The sequence below is a fragment of the Ptychodera flava genome, chromosome 8, assembly GCF_041260155.1.
Source record: "Ptychodera flava strain L36383 chromosome 8, AS_Pfla_20210202, whole genome shotgun sequence".
Classification (NCBI taxonomy): Eukaryota; Metazoa; Hemichordata; class Enteropneusta; family Ptychoderidae; genus Ptychodera; species Ptychodera flava.
Window position 1 is genome coordinate 7,151,582 of NC_091935.1, and position 27,689 is coordinate 7,179,270.

Here is a 27,689-nt window from a genome sequence, read left to right on the forward strand (position 1 = left end):
GAGTGCATAATGCCTGTATATGACATGCCAAAGGAATTACATGAACAATTTTTGGCAACATGTACCTCGAAGCTGGTCGCATTACCATGGGTTCTGTAAGCATTGCAACCAGGTCTGGCGCGACATTACACATTTGACTAGGTCAACTTTTGTTCTCTAAAAATAGTGTAACTTTCTCTGAGGTAAATTTCTGGGCCTTCATGTATGCTATCTTTGAAATTGTGTACAATGAATGTTCGTCGCTCCCACAACAAACGATAGCTAAAAATGATTGACAATTTACCCATTGCCCATTGATATTATTCCAAAAGCAGTTCAAAATTTAAATGTGGAATTGTTGAAGAAAACTCCTATCATATTGCAAAAATAACAAATTCTTGGCTTGATGTGCATGTGATAAGTTCCTTAATAGTTTTCTTCGTTTAGCCTGGAAAATACTCATGATGAAATGACTGTGTCACCACTCATCTTCAACTCATGGTGACCCGGTCATTACATCACTTGTCACTCATACTCTCCTGCACTGAACAAAGACAACTATTAGGGAATAATATGCCTTTAATCTTTCATAATTTGCATACATTGTAGATCATGCAGATTACCATTTTCCAATAAAACAATGGTGGTGAACTGCTGCTACCAATTAATGCTGTTGCTTCATCCTTTATTTTAGCCAAAGAACAATCAATGAATAAATGACATTGAAAACGCATTGTATAATCACTGCAAAATCCAGGAGAAGTCATGAACATGTATCTGCTTGCTTTAGAAATGAGATTTGATATCTTTTTTCTCAATTTTTGTCTCATTGCCTGTAACATTGCTGTCAAGCTAAAATACAACTGGCAAAGGCTTCATAAAACTTGTATTGTGGCATTAACATTAGAAATTTAGGCTCTGATGACTGCACCTTTTTATGCATTTCTCATGTCTTTTTTTTCCGTTTGCATAATACAGTCTCTCTTTTACTACTGGAATCACATCAAAACGGCCAAGTTTTCACTTGTCAACACAACCTGCATGCGTGTAATGTGTCCAATATTACTATTGACAGCTGAATTCTAATCTAAACAACAATTTGTATGCCAAGAATGTACTGCATTGGTACATTCTCTTTGCAAGATAAATCATACTTTGCATAATTTCAACATACATTTGGAAGGACATGTATCGTTACATCTATTATTAATACTATGAGTATGTAACTACTGAGAGTTTTGTCAGCTGTTAATGCACCTATCAATATTTTCCATAAGGAGGGAGTGTGGAGCAACATTGGAAATTTAATGCAATTTGAATCTCTGGACAGGGAAATTCGATTTCCATGATATGCACTGTGTCTAGAATCTTGACTGATATCATATCAAGTCCTAAATTAATATCTACATGTGTATAATGTTACTAATTTCCCCACATCCCCTGTTCGGCCAATACAAAATACAATGTCTCTCTTCGACAAATGATCACTGATGGCATCGGTGACATTGGGGCCTTAAGTTAGTGACCACAACCTATCTGACTTACAGATTGATATATGGCGGGTGCCACATGTGGGGCAGGATGCGCTTACTATTTTCGAAACACCTGACATCACTTCTTGGTCTTTTGGCCAGAGGTCCATGCATATATATCTTTCTTTCATGAATTTGACTTTGTTTGCGTACCGTCTATTTACTGTCTGTTCTGTGCTGTTTTGTGTCTATGTTTACAACTATTGTCTTACAAATTTTGACCTAGTGTTATTGGATTATGGATTGGTATGATTGCGATTATTTTAACACTCCCCTACCCAATGGAAAACATTGATAGGTGCATAAATACAGACATACATACCACAACTACTGGCAGAGCAAAGCACATAATGTATATCATGATTTTGGGTAAAACCAGATCATCATCTTTGATGTATGGCTTCATCAGGTCTTTGTCATTGCAGTAGAACCCCTGTTTGGCCACGGTGAATTCGTCTGAAAACTCCAGGAAGTACCAGAGTACGACAACACCTGCCACAATGAGACAGTCTATGAAGAGGAAACATGGTATGATGGCGTTGTTGGTGGTCACCACGGCTCCTTTCTTTATCATGGTTGTTTTTGATTGTCAAGTCTCTCTGTAGATCAAACAGAAATGTGATCTTACATTATATTAATTGATGAATGAATGAATTCACTGTTATGAAATTCAAGTGTGGTTGTATTAACACGATAACAATCAAAAATCAACTTAGAGCCTAGCTATCCTTTATGTTATTTTTGACATTTTAGTTGGTTCTGCATGTGAATTAATAAACAAATAATCTGATGAAATCATTTGTATGCAATGGAATGATAGCCAGTTAGTTACCATTGCAATATACTAATAACTTAGTCACCGTTATAACATACTACCATAAGGCCTCCAAAAATATGGGCCTGTACATAAAACCAACATCTCTCACAAATATATTATGCTGCAAGTGACAAGTTTACTTTCTTCAGCTAATTAACAGAATCATACACAAGCATGAAAACAGCAGGAAGATGATGCAGCAGTAATTCTGACAGGTAGACAGTGAGAGATGGTGATGATAAGTAAAGTTCATGGTTCAGAACTGTCTGTACCCTGTATCAAATGTGCGTATAATCACATAATACAGATACTTTGATTTTCTGTTGTTGGTATTACACTGTAGTTTTTATTTCACAGTATGAATTTTTTCAAGTGAATGTGAAAAAATAAGTCTGGATAAATTGACTGCCAGGATGAGAAATAAACATCTTTCCTTTTTTCAACCTTAGCAAACATACAGTCTACAGTCCTCAGCAGGGCTCGACGTAAGGTCAAATCATCCACTAGCCGAAGGACTAGTAGCAGTTCATTTTAGTAGTCCTAAATGAAATCTACTAGTCCTGCTCAAGCAAAGCCAAATGTTTGCTCTCATGTTGGAAAGAGGTGTATATGACCATTCTCATATTTTTGTCGTAAAGGTTTTTAAACCCAATAATTAACTTTCATGCAAGACTAGCACATTTGCTTACTGCAAAATGTTTAACTTTGAATCATATATAAACCACAAAAATAACCTGAATGAAATGTCATGTGTAGGAGGAGAGGTCATGAAAATAGCCTATTACCATCAAGAATAAAATCAGAGGTAGGGATGAATTTGTTGGAAAATCCTTCATAGCTCAGGTAGTGCGCCATTAATTTGCAAAGAACATGTTTGTTCATGGTGGGGACAGATTTGTTTCTCCAGAACTGAAATTCATACAGCCATTCACAAATGTTCCAGTGGAGTGCCTTCATATTTTTGACATATATCACATTTTAAAATTGACCAGCTTGTGGGGAGGACCTCTCATTTGTAATAATGGTTTGTGAAAAATTTTGTTTTTAATAGTAAAAATGTTGCATTTTACCATTTCATGTGCTTGTGTCTTTTATGAGTTTTTGCCAGTTACTGGTAACAAAATGTGATTAGCACAAAAATAACCAATGACTCCCAGAAGTGATTGGATACAACAGTCTGATCACAGTCCCTCTATCCATGTGGTCTGATACACCCATTTCATACGTTGTTTTTTCACTACTGTTTTAAGGTTCACTTCACTGTTATGCCCCAATAATTTACACTTTTCCACTAAAATGGCAAAACAATAAGTTGCTAGCACCAAGTTATTATCTGTCAGGAATTCCCTCACCTGTACAAGCAGTAGCAACTTGCCATAGCACTGTTTTGGCAAGCTAGATGGCTCTTTTTAAGATCAGCTTCAATCAAGCTAGGGGGTCTTGACTATATATGGAGGTCAGCATGTGGAGGCATTCTAAAGCAGGGTCAAGCTAGCTACGAACTATCGGAGGTGTTGTTTGGGAATGCCCCTGAAGAAATCTTGAAAAAAATCTTCTTTGAAAGGCAAGGATACAGTGTTTGAACGAAATTCTGGGGTTGCTCATGTTTTTAGGCGAAGTGATGAGCTTCAAGCAAACCAAAATACACGACGTGCAGACAATTCCGTTTGATGCTCAGCGTTGAGCCATGTTTCCCGGGGCCACGTTACTATGGCGTGTACAGTACAATTTGATTCTCCGTAGCAGGTAAACTGTTTCATTTTAAGTTGGTGATCAATAAAGTTTGCTTCACTGTTTCACTGTCCAATTTGTTTGGGTAAAATTTAGTTTATTTTTGTATAAAATGACCGAGGCTTGGTTCATTCTTATCGAATGAGTGAGTGGCCCGGCGTCCCATTAGTTTTGTAGCGATAAACTTTCCTGGACAACTACGGAACTTGAAAATTGCACTAGTCCGCAGGACTACCTCCGAAGACATTTTTACTAGTCCTCTTGAAAATTTACTAGCCTCGGGCTAGTGGGCTAGCGCTTATGTCGAGCCCTGCTCAGCATGGCAATGTGACTTTGGCCAACTGATGGTGTTACAATGAGTGTGCATGTTCAGGAGACAATCAACCAGGCCATGATGTCTTTGTAAATTTTTTAGTGGAGTCTTAGAAACACAATTTTTCTCCAAAATCAATCATGGCAACCATCACAATCCATCCTTCACACATTGGAAATGCTTTTTAAAGTCTTAGTAACGGAAAAAGTGTAGGAAAATAAGCTATTGTCAGAGCATTTTAATTTTTCTCTTTTAGTGATAATAATAACTGCTGATCATTTCACTTTGATGCAGCAAGCTATGGACAATGTGAAGTAAATGCAATCAGTGACTGAATCTATATAAAGTACATGTACTGGCCTAGGAGCATTGATGGCCTTGAATGAATGGTATTAGACATTGAATAACATGAAAATTCCGAAAGCAAAATCATGACTGATCAGGCTAAGTAAATTACCGTAACTGAATTTACATGTAGCTGCCTCATTGTAGTTAACTTCAATAGTTCACTGACAGCTGCTTCTAATAATGACTGTTTTGATTTAAGAAATACACAAAAAAATACTGTTATGTAGCAATTGAACAATGTCCACTTTGTATAGATGTTAACGATTGAAGTGTCATACCTTCACTTTTTTTTATTAAATGTCATCTTTTCTGCATGTGGACTCATTCACATTCAATCTCTATTAATAGTGTAATCATTTTCTCATTTAATACGTAATTGTTTTGTTAAACATTATACATACAATTTCAGTTTTTGATAAGTTTGGTACCATGGTCTACTTTGCCAGGGTTCCATACTCGTGATACCAGAGTTCCCAATGGTATATCAACACAAACGTACTGAAACAGTAGAAAGGTGCAGGGGTTCAAAAAATTTATGCATGTACCAAATCCTTGGCAAAAAACACTGCTTTTCAGGTTAAATAGTTGATTATTTTTGTCTCTGAATTAGGAGCTCAGCCTGGCTAGCAATAGAATAATCTAATATGTCACCATAGATTTGCATTTTAGGAAAATGTATCATAGTGCATGATCTTCATCAGTTTGATTGAGCACATGAAACTGGATATCAGAAAAGGAAAGACATCATGCTGATGGAAAGATGATCTCTTCATTATCAAGGATTCTTTAAGAGATAACTGAGAGAACTGAATGGAAGAGAGTAAGTGGCACATTGAAGAATATGACTGACAGCAAGATGAAATGATGGGGCCTGGCTGGGGCTAAGTTTATACTGTATCTGTGAATAACTTTTCTAACAGACTAATTGTAACCTAGCTACAGACAGTATATACTTCTGGCACAACACTCATACGAATAGCTGTACGTGAATTATGCTTCATTTTGATGCATTCTCAACAAACGATCAGATTTTACCCAATGCTTACATAATGAGGAACAGTTTGCACATTCTAGCAAAATTTTTGTCGAGTGTTTTACAGGTATTTGAAGAATGTGTGCACAAAATCTAACAGAACTCATTGTGTATGATGAGTTTGTAAGTTATGAAATACGTATACAGTCAGTGATGGTATGGTATGTGTGTGCAGACAGATGAGAAGAAGTTGCTATTGTGATACAGAGATGAATTAATTCAAAGTGGATATTACAACTGCTTACATAATGAAGGATTATTTGCATAAAAACTATTCAATTCAGAAAAGTTATTGTGATGGCATGCGGGACTTAACAGAATATCTTCACTGAATTTCTATAGCCGAGGGGTCATTCAGAAAGAAGTTGTTCGGTCTGCCTTCTATCAAATAAGATATAACAGCACACTGATTTCACTGCTTTTTTTCAGTTCTATTTCAGTTGTGTTCATGCTCAAGATTTTGTAAGCTTGTTCTGACCGTTTATGTCACATACTTTTTATGTAGGTGATAAAGATGGTAATTTTTCCATTTCTCAATTTCATGATAACTATATATATATAACTTGGTTTATTACCGTGAAAAGTAGTAGTAGTACACTTCACAAGTCATAACAGGCAAATACAAATTTACATTTCAGTGGTAATGTGGAGCCAGAAAATATAGCTGTTCGCTAGTCGAGCCTGGCCCATTTACAAAATTTAAATTAGTCAGGTCAACACGTACACTGTTATACAAAGAGTTCTACAAACATTATTTTATATTTATATGATACAAATTTGATATCAGAGCGAGGTATTCCTGAAAATTCATACACAATGATGTGACGACTATTGTGATTTAACTAGTTCACTGTAGGTATTCCTGTAACAGATACTCTCTCAGTGCTTTTGTAAAGCTATGCCTGGAAGTATGAGCTTTAATTACATTAGGCAACGAGTTCCATAGTTGAGCACCCGTGTACGAAATTGCCGATTGACCTTTACATGTGTACATTTTCGGCAAAACTGCTCTTTTGTGGTTCACTACATGAAATATCAAGTACTGACCAGTTCTTTATTTTGCAAATTGGAAAATTTCACACGGGGAACTTTTATAGAACAACAACATATGATAATGAATTGTTAATTTTCAACTACTCTTGCATGAATGAATTTGAACACAATATAAAAACATTTAGCGGGAAATTATAAGTTTTCTGCTTGAATTAATGTTTATAGACTTAATAATGGGGCGCGTTTGGTTCATTTAAATATTGGCATTTCAAATTTTGTCTCACTGAGCTGAACATTCCTGTGCAGTCTGGTTTAATTCACACAGTTTTGAAAGCTGAATACAGCTATACTAGGAACCTAATGACAAAGAGGCATGCCATATCGCGTGAGTGAAAATATGAATATGGTAATATCACCTGGCAATATTTATTGTGGGTTTGTCACAATGAATTAATTGTAGAGAACTGAAGGATATTAAACATAAAGCCGGTGACTTTTTCCAATACGCCATATTCGAGATGCATAAAAACGAAAGAAATTGTGGGTTGTTTGTTTTACGGGGGCGCTGTTTGTTGACAACTGGTAGGGCTAGAATTTCAAGATGGCTGCTGGCAGGACTGATGTGAACTGTCGTCTGTAGGATTGAGAACACAGCCACGAGTAAACATGTTTTCAGATTATTGACTTTAAGTACTGTTACTCTCCAGAAGATGCCTCATTTCTTTTGCAATGCCCCTGGTTGTAATTCGGCCACTGTCAAGCTAGAAAAGCTGCAAAAGTACCCGTGGATGGAAATGTTACTTTCCACTCATTCCAAACTGAAAGAAAATGTAGACGCCTGCTACTACAATAGATTCGTATGTTGCGGAGGGAACCAAGTTGCTGTCCAAACTGGTTTTCCAGAGTGTGTTCCCGGCATTTCCAAGGTAACAAAGGCCCTACATCTGAACATCCAGTTCCAACCTTATTCGAATACAACAACTGGGGTGAGTCCATATCGAAGCGGACAGCACCGAAGTGTAGGAAACGTCTGGTATATAACCTTGATGCCCCTGCTTCACTAGAGAAACCAACTAAACGGTTTGAACAGCATGCACAGAATGATAGGTGTGTAATGCAGCATTCTGAGCCATATGATGGGATTTGTGGCGAACTAGAAATTACAGAAGAAAATTCCAAAGCAAGTTTTCCAGGTAGGTGTCATGTAACTAATATTTGCTTCAACTGCCTCACGCTGAAATCACTGTAATTAATTCTACAAGTAATTTGATGGGCGCCAAAAGTAACTTGTATTTTGTCCATTTATGTGTATTTCATGCATAGTTATTAATTTTCAGTAAAAATAATGTTTGAAATACAGTTTTGAAACACTTTTAATCAAATCAATGTTCTTCAGATCTGAAGTTGTGTAGTTTGGAAAAACACGTGATATCATTCCCATTTAATATAAATACAAAACCGGTCGGTATATTTGATGTTGATTAATACATGCATCTGTGTAAGTAACCTGCCACTGCAAGCCTGTTTAAGTTGCAGTGATACTTTTATTATTAGCAATCATATTTTTCACAAAATATTGTAGAGTAATTTATAATTTCATTACTCAAAATTTCTAGTTCATTATTTAACTTTTGTTCATAATCTTTTTGTTGACAGATTTTACATCCAAAGTATCCACTGTACCATATGATCATCAGTATGTTGCTATGGAAGATGATGTAAATTGCGATGATCCAGTCCTAACCAATACTTCTGTACAAACTGATTTGACTGTTGAAGATATTAACAAACTAGAAACTGAAATTCATACGTTGAACTCAAAATTTAAAGACACAGATACTTTGCGAAGGGAACTTTTTCTTGATAAAGTCTGGAAACTGACAAATCTGTAGCTTTGTACACTGGTGTTGCCACTCTTTCATAGCTGTATACGTTGTTTAATTTGATACTTTCTTTTTCTCCCAGACTTAAATATTGGAGTGGTTGTCAATCAGCAAAGGAAAAAAACTACCAGCAAAGCCAAAACAATCATAAACCAGGGCCACAAAGAAAATTAAAAATGTTTGAAGAATTTATCATGACTCTGATGCAATTAAAATTGGGATTACTGTCATCTGTTCTTAGTGATATATTTGGGGTTTCTCAAAGTCGTGTATCTCAAATATTTATTACCTGGATAACTGCCCTTGCAAAAGTTATGATACACATCATAAAATGGCCTTCACGTCAAATAATAAATAAGCACATGCCTTTGTCATTTAAGAGATTTTCCCCCATATGAGAGCTATCATTGATTGCACAGAAATATTCATTCAAAAACCAAGAAGTCCTACAGCTCAGATAACAACATACAGCTCATATAAACATCATAATACATACAAACTCCTTGTTTCAATCACTCCAAATGGTGCATTGTTTCAATCACTCCAAATGGTGCATTTTCTTTTGTTTCTCGTCTTTGGGGAGGAATGTTTCTGACAGATATAGTACTAAATAAAGTGGTTTTCTAGATATCACTAAAGAGGGGGATGATATTATGGCTGACAGAGGATTCACTATCAGAGATCTTTTGACTGAGAAAAGGGCAACTTTGAAAATCCCACCGTTTAAAAGAAAATGTAAGACTGCCAAAGGGAAACTGTTAAATTCAGATGAAACATTACAATCAAGGAGAATTGCATCACTAAGAATAAGGGTAGAACAAGCCATTGGGCGATTGAAAAAATTCCATCTTATCAATCAAGTCATGCCGTTGAAATTGAAAAAAAGTTGCCAACCAGTGTGTTACTGTTGCTGCTGCACTGTGTAATTTTCAGGCACCCATTGGTTCAAAGCTAAATCAGCAGAGTTCATGATAGCTTTCCTATTTCATGTCATTGATCCTTTATCAACATAAAGATACCTTCCTTTAGAAATCATAATTTGCCATAATTGGATTTCATTTGGCCTCATTCCAATGCCAATTCTTTCCAAAATAATATCCCATACATGTAAGGTGAATTTCTATGTCTCTTTAAGTGTTTGGAGGGGTAGTTGTCATTTAATTACAGTTAATGTACATATGTGAATGTATGTATTGAATTGCAACAGATTATTAAAAATGCAGATACTGTCATTTCATCTTCTAAATTGTTTTTTGAAATGTAACCATATTGCTGTGTCATTTAAATTACACAAAAATGAACAACTTTTAAAATACAATTAAATTATACTTGTCTTATTTATGATAACAATAATATTTATTCATATGAATTCTATTTAGTATATGACATTGTATGTACAATTGAAACTGCCATGCAAGGAAATCTGTTTTGTTTAAATAATTTTCAAATACTATATATATGATTCATACTTGGCAGTAATTGATAATATGTAATATTTCAATGCATAGAAATGTAAATAATTTTTATTATTGCATTGGAACATAAAGCTAATCATAATCTGACTGTAGTTACATTGAATAAAACCACCAGGGCTATGCCAGGTAAATATGGTCTGAAGTACATTGTAATACTGTCAGCTAGTATTTATGTACCACTTACCACATAAAAGTAATTATCTGTAACACAGAAAGGTTGTGTGAATGATACAAAATTGATTGTGTAATAAGTGATTTTGTTTTGAGAAATAAAGCTGATTAGAAGACACACAAGTTAACAGTTTAGTGGCATGTAACTTCCAAGAGATAGAAGAGTGAATGAATAGGTGTATGGAACACTACAATGTTTAGATTTACTCATTTCTTTCCTGCTAAATTTCTTTAGTTACACAGTGATCTCTTTTCATAAGTAATTACTCATTCAAGTAACTTTGGGACAATGAATGTATCATAGAACCTAGTAAGTTTGGTTTTCATAGAATCCCACAGATCTTTGTCAAATAAAATTCTTTCAACACTTATGTTTTTATTTGTGAAAAGCACAAAATCACAGAATGGTAAACCAGTTACACCCAACTGACCTTGAATTTGATAGTACCATTTTGAAGTTGTCTTTAATTTAACTCTGTTCCCATCCAAGTATACATGGTATGATTTATCCTGTGCTGCTTTATTTGGAAATTAATCTTTATGTTTAAAACAACATTTAATTTCTAGCAACCACTCAACCTTACTGCAACAGGTACATTTAACTTTACCATCAGGGCTTGCTCCAAGAAAGGGAAGATCAGCTGAGATGACAAACCCTGAACTTGATATTTTAGTACCCCCCGTGCCCTTCACCACATAAATATCTACTGATTCATGTTTTACACCAAATCTGATTGCATCTGATGATTGACAATTGGAAGCTTTTGTGAGAATTTTAGAAACTAAATAATGATTTTTGCCTCTCCCTGTATAATTACAACAGTCATAAAAATTACTTGCAGTTAAACAGGCTTGTCTGTAATCAAACCAATCCTGTACATCTTTTTGACCAATGGTAATGTCATTTACAATGGATATATGCTTACTGTCAATATTGTCCTTCAAGTACTCAATGAAATTTAACTCAAAAGAATTTTAAAATCACAGACAAAGTCTAAAATTGTTTTGGGCAAGCATTATACATAACAGATCTGATTTCTTCTGGTGTTAATAAGGGATTACTAATTGCAGAGTTATATGTGTCCATAAGTGGCTCAGGTTGTAATGGTGTAGCTCTATTGTTCCTGATGTCAATCTCATCAATAAGCAATGGAACTGACTCCCTCCTAGGTTTGTCCCACGTACATGGTGTGTCAGTTGCTACTTGACTATGACGATCCCTATGACGATCTGTAAAACTGCTCAAGCTGAATAGAAGTGCGACACACTGCTTACCATCATCCCTGAAAAATAAAACAATACACTGCCACTTTTAATGCATACCTCAGAACACTTATGATTATACATTGAGAGAACTTCTAGGATTTCAACTTATTAGATTAATCAATTATCATTTCAAAATTACATTCAATAAAATTATGATATTAAGCATAATTTACAGATGACTGAAATGCCAATACTGTTTTGTGCTGTATGAAGTTGTAGTTTGCATAGTCCCAACAAAGATCTAGGGGGTGTAGGGAGACTGGGCTATGAGGCAAAATAAATGCGTCCACTGAAGGTGTAGGGCTTCCTACTTCCGTGTCCATAGATACAATGTATCTATGGTTCATGAATATGCAATTGACCAACCCGAACAGCTGGGCGCAAATAGCGTGCTATTGTTTACATTATCGAAAGACACTTGTGACTCAAATCTTCGCCTGGATTTTCTTTTTTAAATCTCTTTCTGGAATTTTTTACCACCATAGTAATTGTGTCAGTACATTTATAAGGCTTCGGTACTGTCAAATCAATAACTGAAATAAAGAACTGAGTACTTACGCGACGCAATCACAACCACCAGGATGCAGTCGACCATCAGCTGACATTAAAATCCATGCTTCGTAAGGCTTGTCTGACTGATTCGTCTCACGAATGCAGCAAAATTTAACGTCCATGAAGGGGTATATTGGAACGCTGTGAATCTTCACACCGTAGACATGGCCGTCAACAAATAACTTGTGTCCGTTGTCCTTACGATAATTTAGGAGTCATTCTTCGGACCAGTTACACAAATTCCGTAGATATAAACTTATTCGTATCAAATCGACATCTGGCAGAAACTTAAGGTTTTCATTCCAATTTTTGATGGATCGGATGTCGACTAGTAACTTTGTCACCGTGGATATCAACTGTAGGCCTACGGCGTTTCTTCCGCCCTAGTTCAGTTCAGAGTCGTCCGATTTCGATTCATTTTGGAGATCGAGATCGACAGCATTTTCAGCAAGCTTTAAAAGAACGGTCTTTCTTGCATCTTTCCTGGAAATACCTCTGGCTTTAGAAATTGCACAAGTTCCGTAAATTATAGCGTAACCATAGACCTTAAAGGTCTATGGCGTAACCAAATCACCACGGACAATTTTTCGCGCCGCCATTGTTGACTGTTGATCATTTTAGCCCTACCAAACAGCGCCCCCGCACAACAAACAACCCACAATTTCTTTCGTTTTCATGGATCTCGAATATGGCGTATTAAAAGACACAATGCTCTAGCTTTGTATTGGCAGATTCTATGGCAGATGTTGCATGATTTAAGTGTTCCTGTATTTAGCAATTAATCACTGAGATAATTGCGCTGTGGACTTGATTGAATTGAGTTGTGATTGACACACACAGGTGTTGCCCTACTATCACAAAAAAATGGAAAAGAAAATGGGAGTGAAGCAATCATGATAATATCCCATATTTGAAATATTAAAGTTTTGTATAACAGTAGTAATTAGATGATTGCAGGGATCTACAGATTTATGGAAATGACACTTGGAGTTACCAAACAGCAATATTTGTGGTTGAACACATCACAGAGATATACTATATGTACTTTGTAATATGGCAGGTGATCTCCAGATTTGACATTCTATTACAGGGGTAAGTCCATGTACATCAAATAAAACTGTGTCATTCACATAATGGAAGTTTCAAACCCATTGAGTAAAATATTGTAAAATATTTGAAAATTAGTGAGTTGAAAAGTAAAAGAGAATTCACTTCAAACTGGCTTCTTTTCAGTTTCAGTGATATACTGGATATAAATTTTGACAACAATATTGGGATGCTGTTTGCACAATAGCTTGATCTAAGCCCACAGATTTCTAGCCTAGTACATGGGTGTATACGGCATTGCCTTGTCAGATATCGGTATGAGTAACTGCAACCTTCAATACTGCACAATCTCAGTTGACATGGATATTCATTAGTACAGCATATCTTCTCTGTGTAAAAGATATTAAAATAGGAGACTGAGTCAGTATTGCCTGAGGGTGTTTAAAGAAAAGACAAGGTTGTATAATTGATGTATCATCTACCTTTTTCCTTGAGTATGAGGAAAGCATACACCTTCAGTCTGAGAAGAATGTGCATATTAGGAGAATATGTATTTTAGGTCTTTCTGGGCACAGAGGTAATTTCTTTACAGCTTGATTTTTTTACCTAAATTTTTATTTGAATCTAAGCTAAGTCTAAAAAATATTGACTAAATGATGTGATTGAAGAGCTAGATGATAAGCCTTCAACACAGAGACATAAAATTGAGAATTGCATGACCTCTAGCTCTGTAGCTATTCCCATCATCATCGATGCACTGTTTTAACCTGTCTATAAGACGGGAAACAACTATATATAGTGCTCAGTATATACTGTATTCATTTTGCTGCAAGCACAGCAAATATTCCTATTTTAATACCAATGTGCATTTTCCCTCATCCATACCAGCTAGTTAATCCTTCATTTCTTGTTCTATGTAAGAATTGGGTGCCAAATATTTTGTGTCTGATTAAAGCATAACTTGTTCTCAATGGCTGTATCAATTTGATTTTTCTGAACTATTTGTCAAACTGCTCGGTCATGAAACTGAATATTGACCAAAAAGTACTGAAGAACCTGAGTGTATGATTTTATGTGTATTTTTTCAGCAATCTTTGATGTATACTACAGTTTTTGCCACAAATTATTTCCTCACTTTAGGAACACAACTGATGTGCAGTATGTGGTTCAGGGAAGGACGAGCCTTTTTTGTGAATATAAACTGGAAAGCTGAAAGCATGTGAACGACTGAAAGTATACTGCAAACCTCTGTAAAATTCTGAAAGAGAACAGCATTTTCAACCATGGTAATGGTGTTTGTGAAACGTGCTGGAGACACTTCTTACTCAGTTAAACAGAACCCAGCCATGTTTATCTTGTTTGCCATGTGAACAGTGTGACCAAACTGACATTTGCACAAATTGCTCTAAATTGCATCGCCAGGTGAACGTAATTGCATTAGATAACACAACATGTCATGACTGATAAAACTCAAAGTACCCTATCACGGACTTGTGCAATTTCCTAATTTTATGGCAATTTGTATTGCCATGGTAACAGTAATACAAACCTTGCATCAGCAGTCACAACCATTTGTATTCATTTATTCTAAAATTAACATTTTCAAATGAGTGAATTTTGATAAGCAACTGGAGTACTACACTGTAAAGAATGTTTGGAAGTGAAATTGAAGGTACATGTAACTGAATGAATGAATGAATGAAGGAAGGAAGGGAGACAACACAACAAACCACTTTTACATTCCATCGTGACATTTCAAAAGTAAAATGTTACCAAAAAATTGCCCTGTTCAAGTAATAGTACTAACATTTACTTTGACAACCACTAGAGTTTTTTACGGTATAAAATATTAAAATGGCTTTGAGCTTGTCTTTGAAAATGGGAAAAAAAACGGATGCATGCAGTTCAGTTGAATCCTGTACTTGAATTACAGACCACTCAAAATCTGCTGTAATTATAGCACTTTGAATCTGACTTTATGAAACAAATTATCCAGGGACTTTGACATTGGTATTGTAATAAACAAGAGGTTAGGATAATATATATGTTGTATAAGTAATTAAAAAGAAAGGTCAACTCTGCTGGTACATCTGTTTGAAATACATCAAAATGTACTAGGGACTGAAAAAATCTGTATATGACAATCTTCACATGTAAAGACAAAAAGCCAGATTTAATAAAGTTTATATTGTGATATTAAATTCCATATCATCAAAATTGAAATCCTGATATATGTGGAAAAGCAATTACAGAGAAAAGAATGTCTGACTAAATTTCAAAATTGAAATGCGGAAGAAATGTGTTTACAAAACATGACTATCCAAAATAGACAAGCAAAAATTGGCAAATAAGGCTTGTGTTTCAGAATAAAAAAACATGCAATCATTTGTCCATGATATAACCTCATGGTAGTAATAGATGTCAGAAGACTTCAATTGTTCTCTGTTCTCATAACTGTTTGTTATGATGGATCTTGCCCTTAATTGATGCTTGGTACAATTAAACGCACTTAATAAGGGAGAAATGACCTTTTTCTGTTTAATCAACCTTTTGTGTACAGCACTTGTAATCATAATTAAACGGTGTATTGTACCCAGGGGAAATGGTTCATTTGTGCATCAATAAACAATGGATTATATTGCTGACAGTTCTGCATGAAGAAACAATTTCATGCCTGTCTAAGTATTGTTAATATTACCTTTTCAAAATGTGAAAAAGCATTTATATGGAACTACAGTGCTGTAACTATCATATACATACACTAGTGCCAATATGACTTCCACTATCATTACACATCAGAGTTTCAATGGGTTTAGATAGTCTACATGTATACATGTATGTATGTAAAATCTACAATCTGAGCATTTGGATGTATTTGAAACATGAGTGAAAATAAAACCAGTTGGAAGTAGTCAATGCTGCTGTTTTATCTGCATATTAAAAACTATCTACTGTTGATTGACCAATCAGAGTGCTCAATTCAGGGTGTTTTATTTCCTCGTAAAGCCTTGGTCACCAAATTCCAGAAACGAATGACAGAGCCGTAGTAAAGTACTGTCCAATCAAAAGTGAACATGTCATATTCTGTAGACATCTGGTACGTTTTAATATTCAATTTGGTAACACAGCGGACACCAGCTGCAAACACAAAATCTGCTGTGCCCTAGGGCATTTATATAATGTGGCCAAGGGCATTTATAGGATGTTCCATTACATTGGAAGGCTATTTCACAAATAAAAGTTTTAATTCATATCCTAAACATGTTACATTGACAAAGGGGATGGTTGACGTAAACACATTGAAAACGAAGATATATCAGTAAGGGGCGATAGTTTTTAAGTCGGATAAAACCCTCGTACTCGGGCTCTTCTGGTATATAAAGTCCAACCCTACGATAAAATGTCTCGGCCTGCGGCCTCGACATTTTATTGTTGGGTTGGACTTTATATACCAGAAGAGCCCTCGTACTCGGGCTTTATCCTATACTTATTTGATGCTATGCCTGATTATCTGTAAGTACTGAGTATCCCTACTGCTGGCACTTCCATGGCACTTGTTTACATCACAAAGGTGGACTTCTTGGATAATAAACATTGACTGAAGTAAAATATGCATATCGGAATGCCCTTTTTATATATGTTTAATATTTGTATGGTAATATTATAGCATGTGTGACGCAGGGTGAATTAGTCCACAGGAGCACTTAGCAAATATTCTTATTCACATAAGTGTAAAGAATTGATATGTATGGTTGATATTTATATTGTACCAAAATCAATATTTCAACTTGAAGAACAAAAAATATACAATGGCCACCAGCCTTTTATAGTTTTTGTTGATAAAATCAGCTCTTTTTGTTTAAGGACAGATTTGCAAATATAGTCACGCTTTCATAGACTTGAAAACAATTGACTACCTGGAGGTGTACTGAAAGGATAGCAAATTTAACACATGTGATGGTGACAAGCTGACATTATTGGACATTCATTTGAAATTGACTTTTTACCATCAGGTTTTGACAAATGAATAAGAAATTTTTTCAAATTAACTGAAAGGAAATTCAGTGACAGAGATGAGATATATTTGTATATTTGAAGCAGATGAATGATTAGAATCCTAGGTTTATGGATGTCAAATATCTATACATCCAAATTGATAGCTGGCAGACATTAATATGCTCAATTTTACAACAGAACAGGCAGTGACTTGTTGGATTTTGCAGGGTATTTGTTCTATATTTATAATGATCAATATCCATAATTCAGGGCACTGTTCTTGAAAAATGTTGAGTTATTCTAAAATACAGCATGGTTACATAAAACAGCTTTCAATAGACATTCCGTAAGATTATAAACTTTCCAAAATAATCTATTGATGACCATATTTTTAAAAATTTATGTTAAGCGGTTTGTGATTAGCCTGCATACTTACTGGGAGCAGATGTTGCAATGAATGCATACAAATTGTTCATGTAACAACTCCTTTAGCACTTTGTAAATAACTGAGCAAAAGCATATCAATGTTAGAAGTGTTTGTTGATCACATCATTAGAAGAGGTGGCTTTTAATCTTGAAATTTAGTCTTCAAACTATGGGGTTTAAAAAAAAAAGATAAAAAGCACCAAAAATGAACTAAAACTTCACATTAGGAAAAATGTCAATAGAAATTGTCAGTAAATTGCAAATCAGTTGGTAATATTACAAAAAAGTTAGAAAAAAAGAAAACTTTAATGACAAAAGCAGAGAAAATACAGCTCTTGTCACTTGGCTTTTAGTAAACAATGGTCACAATGTTTATGTTTTTTGAATGATATCAAAGATATCTTTCACCTGGCTGGAATCTATGGTTTCAATTTTTACACTGTCCTGATTCGTAATATTTCCTCAGAAAAAGAAATAACAGGAGAACATGCACACATATATTTTTCACAGAAAAGGTAATCCCAGCTGATGACTAGACAAAGCTGCATAAATTAGTACAACACTCATGAGGGATGTTTCAATTCTCTTGAAGCCAATGAAATCAAAGTTCAATGTCCTTTAAGTTAAGCCCATGACAGACATAAAAGTTTGTCAATACACCTCTATACCCTTGCAAGTAATATTGAGAACGGTTTGTCACTGGCTGAATAGCCAGTATGGAAATGATGCGACAAGACATGGTTATCGGACAAAAAGACAGAGTGACCATGGCAAACCTATACTTCACAGACACTAGAATGGTATTTTGTAAGCAACCATGGTCACTGCGCATAGTGGCTGGAGCTGTATATGTGCAGATATTTGATAAAAATGGACAACTTTGTTGTCTCCAACAATTAAAAAAAACACTTGTTGCACACAAAGTCACCAATTAAAGGTTGGTAATATGTTAATTTGCCCGTCGTATCATGTCATGACAATTGACTAAATCCTGTCTCATGTTTATGCTTAGTAGTAGCGTAATTTGTCCTTCTGTTATGTAAAATAGAACCTCACAAAAACGACAATGAAGCTAGCAAAATAAGGCCTTACTGTCTGATGTCTATGATGTACCAAGATGATGCCCAAACATGAAAGAAGACTATACTTGTTTGTAACATAACATCTTTCTTTGTAAACAAAAACACACAAAAGAAAATAATTTACATGTTTTCTGGTTTCTTTGGTTATTTCAGTCAGGTTTTTTCTTTTCATGAACTTAGGTGTCTTTATATTATTTTGCCTACATGAAAGTAGAGTCATTTAAAGTTCAGTATAATGTGTGAATCAGAGACAATCTTTTTGCAGGCTAAAGAAGAGCATGTGTTTCTCAATGTGAAACTTATAACCACAGTCTTTAGCGATGCATGTCTGTTACGAATTGCCCGCAGCTGTTCTGCGAGTATCAGGTCTTGAAAAGTGACTGTAACCATGGTAACTTCCATGTATGTGTACTAGATAGATATGTGGAAAATACTGAGAAAAGCAGCAACTGAGCCACATCAGTAGAGGGTTGGGTTGGGTTTCAAGTGGGAACTGAAAGTGAGTCAGAATGACCCTTCCTAAATGAAAATACCATTGTCCTAGCTGTTCAACCAAGTTTTGTAAAAGGGTTCCTGACACGGGGAGTTTCTGCCAGTGTTTCAAAGTCAGTTGAAGAAATGGACACACCTAGACTGACTCATGTCTGCTTGACCTGTTTATGCCCCTCACTGGGGGGGTTTCAACCAGGTGAATGGAAAAGTCAATAATCTTACGCTTTCAGTTATTTGTGGTGGAAGTTTACAGACAAACAGGTCCCCGTTTTCACTGCAGACCCTTCTGTTTCACCTGCAGTATGTAAAGAATTCCGATCTCACATACCACCTTTTACGAATGCAAATAAGGTTACTGGAAACTTTGACCTTGTCCAAGTGATGTGCCCATAGACAATTGTCTGGACTGACTTTGTTAAAATGTTGGTTGTATGGCAAGTTGCCGATCTTCGATGTGCATGACTGCTACCACATCAAGCGATTGTTTGGTACGTCACACGCAAGCACAGTTTTAGTACAGAGCTCCTGCTTGCTTCATCTTGAACAAACTAAGATTCTGTGCTTGTGGTTGATACAGTAAATGAGGTACCTGTGTTGGTGGGTGTAACACATTTCCAAATGTGTAAGGTGTATAACCATAAAGGCAGGTAAATTGATCTAAAGATCACATAAAACCACCATAAGGTCTACTTAACGAGGTCCTAATGACCCACAACACAGAACAAGCCACAATACATCTGACTCTAAACACTTACCTTTTATAAGAAGAATATTTCTGCACAGATCTCCCCCTAACAACTGGCCCCCGACAACTCTCACACAATCGCGGGTCGGGCGATGTATTATGCTGCCTTGTTGTAGTTTACCGGCTTTGGACACTGTTACGTTCACCTTTCTACCACACCCTGCATTGGAAGGGGAACAACAGAGTGAGGGGTGCACCTATTGTTTGTATTCAACGACCTGTCTATCATTTACATTCAGATTTCCACCGTGTGGCTATGCAAGGTGAAAGTGCAAGTGGACTGGGCCACTGCTTCATAGGGGTGCTCATCTGTGGATGGGCACTTACATTTTAGAATGGGTATACAACTCTCGTGCTAGTATTGATCTTTGCAACATTTCACCACCACATTGTGGTCTCTTCCCATTTTCTTAAATGGCGCAAAAGTCGGACTTGGTCTTCTGAAACAAAGCAGTACAGTGTTAGAACTAAATTATCCACTCTTGTAACAGTACAAAACCATTATACTCATTTGAAAGCTTGTTGTTGAAGATTTGTTCTGAGATAAAACAACAGGTGCTTTGGTTTCTTGCAATTTCCTAGCCATTCTATGTCTGATTAGCCATATAATTACCTCGGGATCTGCAATACAACTTACACCTAACCATAGTTGAGGACTATTTAATGGGGCTTTGCCTATATACATGTAATTGGTCATTTGATACTGAGGTATTAAAAGTAACTGGTGTTTAGCTTCACATGAATGACTTCTTTAAGTGGCTGTAAGAAAGGGAAGTGCCATGGGGAACAGTAGCTGTAATTTACACAATATCTGTATTTTAGTAGCTATTCTTTGCAAAAGATGACATCACTGATGTGGCTACATCTCAATTTAACTTAATCATTGTACTTATCAAGAAACTGCTACCATCCTGACATCATCTCAGTAATGGGTTCCATATATTGCAGTGATCAGTGTATGCTATTAAAGGAATGTACCAATAAAAGCTGTATGCTTGACCCTCATACACCTACTTGGTGACTGTACCCACTGTGGCCTCTGTCCTTGAATAGCTCAACAAGTGGTTCACAAATCTAAAACCTAAGAATAATCACCTACTAGGCATGTTTGCTCTTAGCATAGTTTCACTTTTTCATAGTCAACCTTGACCTCACATTGATAGACTTGGTACATAGTTGAGCAGCCTCAAGTTAAAATCAGGGAAAATCCGTAATTTTTCCAATAAACTAGTAGAACTCACATGAGAGAGTTTGAATTTGCACATTCCTTATATCATTTGGTTAAATCGAAGCATAAAAAATAATTGGTTGCAACCGGAAATAGCATAGGTTTCATGTAGGAAATTTTGAAATAGGCTGATATACAAACTGTATGGATAGAAAAAATACTGCGATAAAAATCCAAGTTGTAGGAGATCAAGAAAATAGGGAAATATGTGAGCTGCAGTGCACAACATGATAACAGGTGTTCATTCATGGCAAAGGCAACTCTGGTATTTATATGGACTTATGATATATGGATGCAAGCTAGGAAAATGGAAACTTTTAAAAGACACACCCTGCATCAGAGTCACTGGGACTACAGATCATTGAAGGTTGAATGAAGTCAGCTGTGACACAAGAAGAGTGTCTATTGGTTCAGGTTATCTTTTGATAGGCTAAACATTGCCTTGATCGGGTACATGTGAAGTCATGCTTGATAAGATATGCAACAGGTTCTTTGCATCTGATCACGACAGTTACACCTCTTTGTAAATTGTAGAATTAGTTACACCTCTTCAGTATTCAATTGAACCTCATCAATAAGTTTACAGTACTTCTTCCAAATATTCAAAAATCAACTCTCATTAACCACCCCATATCATGCAAATAATCTTTGATATTCTATCAACTGCTAACTTACACTGATGTACACCAGACCTTAGCAATGAAGAGTTTTCATCTAAGTTGGGTTAACTGGGCTTTCTTATCTATGAAATTTGTCCATGGCACCACAGAGCATCTCTTGACATATGTTTGTTAGTGTTTTAACCATCACTGTTGAACATAATACATTGTAAAGAAAAGATCAGCGGTTTCATGTGGCATAAAATTACATTTTTAGAATACTAAAAGTGTGCAATTTGTATTTAGTATGAAATTGGTCAAGAGTATGTGCTCCCTTACATAAACCTTGTGATACTATAGTCACACAGTTTTCATGACAGTCCTCCACGCATACTGAATTGAGTTTTCTATCACTAGAGGGCGCACATAAACGACAACTAGTCCCAACTGGGTCTTTACAATACTCTGCAACACATTTGAAAATTTATTGTCCTCGTTCATCTCTATCAACAGTTTTGGAAAAGATACCACAAAAAGTTTTTTCACAAGAATACTTGGTTTCAGATTTTTCGCCTCGAAATATAACTACTGGGTAAGTAGTTTTTCAATGTTTTCTGAGGTATATTTAATCAACAATCATACTCCTCACTTTTTAAACAACACTTTCTGTCTTTTAGGTTGCATCTAAGTATGGGAACCCAAACAGGATATAAGGAATCAAAGTCACAATTTTGTTAAATTCAAAAATACATTTTTGAAGTAAAGGTGTCACACAAAACACTAAGAAATCCAGTATTTAGCTGGAAAGGAATGTTGTTGTATAACCAAGTTACAGCAAAATGAAATATTTCTATGCTATCTGCATCACTGAAATAATAAAATGCACAGGTTTTTGTGGCAATAATTACATGAAATTTTTGTTGCTAAAATAATAATTTAGAAATTGTTATCATAAAAGACAGCGAAAGCATTTTTTCAATAAGATTTTAAGATGTAATTTAAAAATACCAAAATAGATGTATGAAGTTTTTATATCTTTCTCCACCTTAGCTTTGAGGAAGGTAAGCGGCAAGCTGACAAACTATGAGATACGGGCGGCTCTTAAGAGTCCTATAAAATCCTGGCTTTCTTGATTTGAATGATAGAGAAAAGTTCATGTATATCTTTACTCACAAAGATAAATTACCACTTGTGAAATTCTATTTCTTGTACTTTAGTTCCTCCCCAGCAGCAGCTTTATCCAGTGTTTGTTGAGTTTGTAATTTTTGCCTTACCACACTCCTGTGTTGTTGAAAAATAAAGTAATAATGATATGATACTTGACTAGAGGGAATCTATTTTTTTTTTTGCCTCCGAAATTACTGATCTTGTACTTTGGACAATGTAAGTAGTGATCAACTTTCACGAGAATTTTATCCAACAAACTTAATTTTGCAACTTGATTTATCTTATCAACTATACAAGTTGACATGGCTGTAACTGTATTTTTAAATTTATATCTCCCTAGCTCTCCAAGGCTTTGTAAATTAGGGGATGTTATTTTTGTCTAATTTTCTCCCATATTTCTCAAAAAAAGGGTGACTTTTTCGTTGAAGAAAGCCAGATGAGGGATGCTTTGAAATTTAATGGAACAAAGCAGGTATCAAGCCATTGTTTGAGTCCTACCGATGCGGGCCCAGAGCAGACGACGAACCAAAAGTTGAAGTCGGCTTGCACGTACGTCTTGCATAGGTTGCCAAAGTGGGTGTAGTACGGTTAGCTACGTTAGCGGAGAGAGGCGAAGAAGAGATAACCTAACCATTTTGAAGAATTCCACATCAAAATTTTTTAACTGAAAGTTTTAAACCATCTCTGACACAGGTCACCATTCATCATGGGAAGCCTAAGTTTGGGAAAGCATCTACACGCACCCAATCCGTTTGTGGAATTTGAAGCGGGAAGGGGTTTGGTAGTACTGTATTTAGGCAGAGGGCTTACACTTTACGACGATTTTATGATGTACCACAGTCCCTCCATCCGTATTCAACCAGTGTAGTTCTAAATAATTCAATATAAGAACCACAAAGTCTATCCATACTACTCACCTTTTAGACCAGGAGCAGATGGTAATTCGCAGAAAAGAAAGTCACCAATTTTCCTCAAGTTTGTTCATGGACATTTCGTCTGGCGTTCTTATGATGCACACTCAAAGTTGTTGCTATCGCCCTCGCGTGGCAGCAGACGACCACGGTCGTCATGTGCGTGAAATTGAGGTCATCGATGTACGATATCGATACATTTTCTGCGTGCAATGAGTACAGCGGTGCTACTGTGACAGCAGCCAGCAGTTTACGATGTCACCAATGTGCCTTTCACTTTAAATACATTATTCGGCTATATGCTGCATTGTTTGTATTTGGCCAATAAATTAGGGGGCTTCGTAACCATGGCCGGAGCAAGTCAAGGTAAGATTTGAAGACATAGTCGCGCCAAAATGTCATGCTATATATGCACTGTGCAGCTCTATCGAAACTTTGTCAAACCGCTCTGATGTGATGAACGGCAATTCACATAATGTAAACACTGGCACTTCTTTTGTTTTTCACAGATGGAAATGATGACTGGAGTATGACCGACGAAGAAAGAACTCGGTATGATGCTTTATTCTACAGTCAAAATCCTGTTGTAGGTCTTCTTACAGGTATGTTGAAATGTCATTCATACTTTCTCTGCAGTGTAATGTGTATTATGTACATGAGATTTTGAAAGTTCGAAAGTTGGTGTCCAGTAAACCTACTTCACTTTCTTCTTTCATTATTGTAAATGACATTAATTGTCTCTCTAAGTAGCCTTTTGTCGTTTTAATCCCTAGGAGAGAAAGCACGCGACTTGTTCCTGAGGTCGAAGTTACCCCTGCAGGCCCTTAGTCAAATATGGTAGGTTGCACTTCATTCACACAAGTATGACAAATATTACCTCATTGTCCATTGGGCTGAATTCAAACAGGAGATGTAATGTTTGCAGTAAGGACAGCTAGGTCACAAACATCCAATGGGCTAAGAGGTTTCGATCATGAAGTACTTGTTGAGTATAGCTTAATTTTTATCAAACATTAAGTACCAGTGGCCAATAACAAATGTGAATCATAAAGCATAGCATGTCTCTCTTGTGTTTTAATCTAAAAAAGGGAATATATAAATTTAAATTTATTTGAAGGAACAATAGTTGTAAAACTTTTGGTAATGTTTTTAGTCTTTTTTGTACAACTACAGTTAAATATGTTTTCTTATTTTTCTCCTCAAATTATATTGAGAGAGAAAGTATTATTCTCGACTGCGGGCCATCCGGGTACTTGCAGGTTCTTACATCATTTTTGTGTCACAGCGCCGTGGGGAAGTTTGGATTTTTCAACCACCAAGCAATATTCAAAGTTTCAATATACATAAATGACATAACTTTTAGTTCTGATTTTTTCCCACACAATTTCTGTTATCATTCGCTCTTCCTATCGTCTGATCTTTCATTCACCTTGCTCGTATGCATTTCACCTAATACCTACTGAACACTCAACAGGTTGCGGGAATAGTAACCTGGTTTACTTAGGCATAAAAAATCATTGTGGAAATAAAAATTCCAGTGTAGAATACTAGTCCAGGTGTGTAAAAAGTCAGTAGCCAGGCATAAAAAAATACCTTGACAACTGTCAAGCTACTGGAATGTGCACAGCAGTCAAATGTACCAGGTAACATAAATAATAGGCATTGTTGTAGGTGCATGTATGTGTATGATTGTAAATCTCTCAAAGTACTCAACATAGCTGTGTCTCCAGTGTGATAAGTAAGATACAGCCTTGGTTTCACCTATAGTATAAGTGTGTCTGATATCAGAATTGATTTAACATGCCAATGTTTAGCCACATACCGTTTGAAAAGACAGACAGATTTAATAGAACAACTTAGTTACTCCATAATGTTAAAAACTTCTTATGGGTGCAGCTGCAAGAAATTAAAAGACTGCTTGAGATCATATTCAATCCCCTGAATACTTTATTACTGTAAAAATCAGTTATCTCATTGTATGAGTGGAATTCGCAGTTTATATTTGTAAGTCTCATGGTGAATCGCAATTATATATTGTCTACTTCAAAAAGTCAATACATTAGTAACTGATGTCAAAACTATGTATAGTATAGCTGCTCCATTTGCTCAAATAATTTTGTTTAAAATTTTCCAGAACAAGCAAAACTAACTTAGAAGTGATGACAGCTTTTAATCACTCTAAGTTATTTTTATCAATTTTTAAAGAATGTCATATGAATTAAAAAACTGATCTTGTCTCTGCATGAAAATTGAAATGAGTAGCTTTGTAGTATATAGGAATGTTTATGACCTCAATATGTGACCTCTGAACTTTGGTACTGTAACCTACAGACTTTAAAAGGTCATGACCTCAGGTTGTTTAGGTTAATGTATAATGTCAATAAATCGTAGCTGAAGTCAAATACAAGCGGTATTCAAACAGGAAGTTTGTGTGTTGAAATACTTCAAGGAATTTGTCCAGTTTTTCTGCAGTTGTTTGTAAGATAGAGTTTCTGAATCTGTTGAAAACGATTTATCAAATTGGAAGCATAACAAATGGTCATTGAAAAATATGAATAAAAAGTTAAATTACCTGTACATATAAAGACATACCTAAGCTCTAGAGAAGATGAAGTTTTTGAACTGTTGTGTGTTTTAGGTTTACAGAAAAGTGGATGATTTTTTCCTGTCTGTTTGAGATTGGAGTATAATCAAACATAACATGAACTAATTCATTAAAAAAATGCCAAGAATTGCCTTTAATAAATTGAAACTACCTTGTCAAAAAGGAAATTAGTTTCATCCAGAAAAGTTTTCAACAAAAGTGATGATAATTTTTTAAATTTAGTTACAGTGTTGAAGACAGAGAAAATTAACATTGTGTAGTTTCCATTCTGGATGTGCATGAAAAGAAGAACAAACCAGATACAATTTAAATATCGATAAAATATTTTTATTTGTTATTTCTTCACCAAAGAAACAAAATATATGAAAACTGTACAGAGAATGAGCATTTTTCAAAAATGTGTATCTGCAATCTGTAGTTACTGTCACAGTGTTGTTGATATCAAGTTTAGAAATTTTCCTGGAAGATGAATTCATTATGCAGATTATAAACATTCTGGAGGTTCATATTTTTTAATTTAAAAGTTTGCAATATTAAACAATTTTTAAAAATTGCTTGGATGAAAGGCGCAGGAAATGATGGCCAATGAACACACATTTTCATTGCTCATAACAGTCATAATCACAGTTATCAGAGACTTTATGTCTCCTCCCAGTCTCCTCCCTACAGAAAGTCCATAGCCTATTTTTAGCCCAGCTACAGTATCTCTCTGGTGCTGATGTTGTCATGGCCAAAATTTGCAAACAACTCTGAGTATGAAAGGGGTTGTCAATAGGTCACCAAACTTTGAGTGTCACTGTTGTCCATTGTACCGGTTTCTGTGTGCAAGTATTGACATCAAATGACTAGAAATTACACTTTATTGGCAGAATCTGTAAAAATTAATAAACTAAAATATGCATGCGCTACCTGCAGCCGCAGCCAATGTCACTTGGCTACCAACTTCAAAAAATGGTAGCCCAAGTAGACTACAAGGTTAAAAGTTAATTTTGAGCCCTGGATTTCAAAATGAACAATGACATAAATTCAGACAATCTGACTGATACATATTTTTATCTATAGTGAGGAAATTATTCTGGTTATGAAACTCTTAATATTTAACATTAAAACCCTTTGAGAGCTGTAATTTTTCCGAACAAAATTGTTGTGCACCATTTTACCAATTTTCATGAATTTTTCTGTGTTTTTTTTGATAGTTTTGGATCAAATGGACATCATATTTCATTGGGTACTATTTTTATCAAAATTTTAGTGAAAATCTGAAAACAAATTGCTTGGAATATATTTTTAAAGGTGAC

General features: G+C 35.5%; 2 protein-coding genes and 1 long non-coding RNA gene across 4 annotated transcripts in view; 2 read left to right on the forward strand and 1 right to left on the reverse strand.

Moving 5' to 3' along the window:
- Window positions 1-23,372, reverse strand: part of LOC139138349 (phospholipid phosphatase-related protein type 1-like) — a 38,310-nt gene extending 14,938 nt beyond the window's left edge. The window contains exons 1-3 of one of the 2 annotated variants that reach the window (XM_070706690.1): window positions 22,882-23,372; window positions 19,892-20,041; window positions 1,834-2,110 (exon numbers count right to left, since the gene is read on the reverse strand). In XM_070706690.1, the coding sequence (XP_070562791.1) occupies window positions 1,834-2,085 (252 nt within the window). In that variant the 5' untranslated portion in view covers window positions 2,086-2,110; window positions 19,892-20,041; window positions 22,882-23,372. Of the gene's footprint in view, window positions 1-1,833; window positions 2,111-19,891; window positions 20,064-22,881 lie in introns of those variants that run through there. The other variant, XM_070706689.1, reaches the window with a different exon arrangement.
- On the forward strand, window positions 7,334-10,646 carry LOC139138341 (uncharacterized). The gene is made up of 2 exons (XR_011553582.1): window positions 7,334-7,939; window positions 8,403-10,646. It is a non-coding gene; the product is annotated as an uncharacterized lncRNA (long non-coding RNA).
- Window positions 23,373-24,002: 630 nt separating the features above from the next.
- Window positions 24,003-27,689, forward strand: part of LOC139138342 (calponin homology domain-containing protein DDB_G0272472-like) — an 85,410-nt gene continuing 81,723 nt past the window's right edge. The window contains exons 1-3 of the mRNA XM_070706674.1: window positions 24,003-24,152; window positions 24,296-24,388; window positions 24,560-24,623. Coding sequence (XP_070562775.1) covers window positions 24,086-24,152; window positions 24,296-24,388; window positions 24,560-24,623 — 224 coding nt within the window. The 5' untranslated portion in view covers window positions 24,003-24,085. The remainder of the gene's footprint in view (window positions 24,153-24,295; window positions 24,389-24,559; window positions 24,624-27,689) is intronic.